Source organism: Lipotes vexillifer, unplaced genomic scaffold, assembly GCF_000442215.2.
Source record: "Lipotes vexillifer unplaced genomic scaffold, Lipotes_vexillifer_v1.1 scaffold1088, whole genome shotgun sequence".
Taxonomy (NCBI): domain Eukaryota; kingdom Metazoa; phylum Chordata; class Mammalia; order Artiodactyla; family Lipotidae; genus Lipotes; species Lipotes vexillifer.
The window spans coordinates 1,164,851-1,168,066 of record NW_006779738.1 but is presented as its reverse complement, the minus strand read 5'-3'; the positions used below and the strand labels follow the sequence as shown (position 1 = coordinate 1,168,066).

Genomic DNA, 3,216 nt, shown 5'->3' with positions numbered 1-3,216 from the left:
CAGCAGGAAGTAAGGAGATAGGTGGATAAGAAATAATGAAATGTTTTCATCCAGCTGTTTGTTCACTGCTTTGGTCTGAACGCTCCGCTCCAAGGTCTTTGCTAGCTGGCTGAACAACGGTGCTTCAAAACGCTCAAAGGAAGGATCGATACCAAGCAGCTCTTCCAGGCCAGTGCATCCTAGGAAAAGGCCACTTTATTTAACAATTCTTTGCGAGCAAACTCATCTCACCCGTCTTTTACACTGTTACTTTCGCCTAAAACTCTCTGAATTATTTTAGCATAGATAATCTGTAATACAGTCCCAAACAGATTTCTAGTTTCCAACGTAGAGAACAAATCTCATCTCACCAACCAGGAGAACAGAAAGTACCTTCTGGCCGGGGGCCTTTTTTCTTTTTCCAGTACAATACAATTTCAATACAATAATTAGGCCAGTCCTAGGAAGGCTCCTCCCCAACCCTCCAGCCACAGACTCCCGCCCCTTTTGACTGTTCCTCCTCTCTACAGCTTAGATGACCCCCCAACCTTGTTTATCACCTGTAACATTCAGATGCCGCTGCCTATATACATTTCACGCATCTAGCGCATCGCTTTTTGTTATTCTCGTTCCCCTTAACAACGTAAGTCAGGTTGGCAAGTTAGAAACCGCTAAGGAAGAGGACGGGTCAGAAAAGAAAACACACCAACATCCAGGAAACACACGCTTCCCAGAGCTTTCCTAAGTTAAAGGGTAGCTCACCAATGGCAAAGGCGGTGTCCCTGTCGATGGTGGCCGCTTCCTTGGGGTCAAACAACAAAGAGGCAACTTCATCTCTAGAAAAGAGGCTGGGATCACTTTGAGGGAGGGCGAGTCGTTGGAGCTGCTGGGCTAAGGACGTCATCTTTCAGGCCAGCGGATTTCTAAACACACAGGCTAAGAAACATAACCCCGTGAGAAGCCTCTACAAAATTAAGAAGGTGGCTTAACGGTAAGCAGTAAATGCCTCACGTACAAGCAACTTTCCTCCGTACTCAACGCGGCCGCGGACACATCACCTGCTGCCCAGGGACTCGCGGACGCCGGAGGTGCAAACACTAAAGCAACAGCGTTAACAGCTAATTACAGCCCCGGGGGCCGCGCCGAACGTTTCTCAGCCCCGACTCCGCGGAGACTCGAAAATCCGCGGGCACCTTACGCTCCCCTGTATACCACTCCGACCCACAGCTCCTGCTCACCCGGAGCTCGACCTGGGGCAGGACTCAGAGGCCAACGAATCGTCACAGCAGCTCGCACGTGGTACCAATAAGTCCAGCTCTCGCCCGGAAATGTGGAGCCCTCCTCGGGCGAACTTCCGGTTTCAGGCACTACGGCAAGTGAAGAGGTACAAGCTTGCCGGAATGAGAAAAGGAGACTCCGCCCCCAGGCGGTGAAGCCCCGCCCCTCCGCCGCGCGGCACTTCAAGCTCAGGATCTGTGGTCCGCTAGCTGGGAGCTAGTGGTCCGTTTTGGGCTTGTGGCTGGAAGTTTCAGTTTCTGGGCGGACCTTTTGTGTGCTTTAATGTTCTGTAGCCGGAATCATTCATTCAACATATATGTATCCAGCTTTTACTAGGTACCGGCAGCATCACGCAGTGGTTAAAACTGTGAGCTGTGAAGTCACAGCCCAGGTTCGTATACCCACGCTAACGCCTTTGGGCGGTGTACAACTCGGTGTACACCGAGTTCTCATCTCTCTGTTTCTTACCTCCTCTATAAAACGAAAAGAAGCAACGAACTTCAGGCGATGAGCTACTGATCGCGGTGAGAGCCGCTCCGCACTTTCTGGACACACCCGTCTTGGGGCTTGGGGGCCATCCCTCCACTTTGCATTCTTGGAGGCCACGCATTGTTTTTTGTTTGTTGGTTGGTTGGTTTAAACTAACCCTGGTGAGAAGTAATTTACAAACGAAATCACACATTTCAGTTTAGCAATTCGATGAGTTTTAACAAAAGAATAAGCAGGTAACACTATCTCCGCATTCAAGACATAGAAAGTTTCCATCGCCCCTAAAAAGTTCCCTCTTGCCCCTTTGCTGTGATGCCCACCCCACTGCTGGCCTCAGATAACCATTGGTCTTCTTGGTGTCACTATAGATTGGTGTTGTGACGAGTGTCCCAAATGGATATACCACAATCTGTTCCCAAAGCAGCAGTATGTGCCCAAATGGAGTGAACTGGCCTCTCCAAGAAGCTGCACAGGACACAGGAGTGAAATTGGATATCCTACCTATCTTTTTTGGATACATTCGTTTCTCTTAGGATGTGGAGCTCTTGGGTGCCAGGGTGTCAGTCTTCCTCCTTGGAGACTGTTGGAAACAGAGTTATAGTTGGGGGGCTCACTTCTATACTCCGTGCGGATCTCTCCCTTTTGTGAACACAATCTTCTGTTGTGCTTTGCTTTAACAGCATTTAAAACAACCAAAACAATCTTTTCAGTTATTTCTACAGAGAGTTAATGATCTCCTTTTGCATGGGGTGTTGATTGCCTTGTAGTGTGGTTTTTCAAGTTCTGGTGGTATCTCTTTCATCCTTAATAACACATCTCTCAAAAGAATTTTTTTTTTTTTTCTTTACAAAAGCAGTCAGTTTGGGGAGAAGTGAAAGTACTGAGAAATGAAAATCAGGCCTATTTTTATCCACAAAGACATATTTTTTTTTTTGGCCTAAAAAAAAAATCCTCATATTTTTAAAAGCTTCATCAAAGTGAAAATAAATGGAAAGTTACCGCAAGTATTTGGTTCAACCATTTTTATGTCAGTTCCAATGGTGTATGGTACCGTCTGAATTTTACTTTAGAAGCAAATTAGCAGGGCTTCCCTGGTGGCACAGTGGTTAAGAATCCGCCTGCCAATGCAGGGGACACAGGCCCGAGCCCTGGTCGGGGAAGATCCCGCGTGCCACGGAGCAACTAAGCCCGTGCGTCACAACTACTGAGCCTGCGCTCTAGAGCCCGCAAGCCACAACTACTGAAGCCCGCACGCCTAGAGCCCGTGCTCTGCAACAAGAGAAGCCACCGCTCGCTGCAACTAGAGAAAGCCCACGCACAGCAACGAAGACCCAACACAGCCAAAAATAAATAAATATATTTTTTAAAAAAGAAGTAAACTAGCAAAGTAAAAATAACAAGTCAGAGATCCATAAATGTAATGTTTGTTTCAAAAAGCTTTGATTTAAAAACATATGCCGTGATCTTGAG

At 47.3% G+C, this 3,216-nt stretch overlaps 1 protein-coding gene across 1 annotated transcript in view; it reads right to left on the bottom strand.

Annotated features, from left to right (window-relative positions):
- HEATR1 (HEAT repeat containing 1) overlaps positions 1-883 on the bottom strand; it is a 47,804-nt gene extending 46,921 nt beyond the window's left edge. The window contains exons 1-2 of the mRNA XM_007452955.1: positions 742-883; positions 2-179 (exon numbers count right to left, since the gene is read on the bottom strand). Of these exons, the coding sequence (XP_007453017.1) occupies positions 2-179; positions 742-883 (320 nt within the window). The remainder of the gene's footprint in view (position 1; positions 180-741) is intronic.
- Positions 884-3,216: the final 2,333 nt, after the last annotated feature.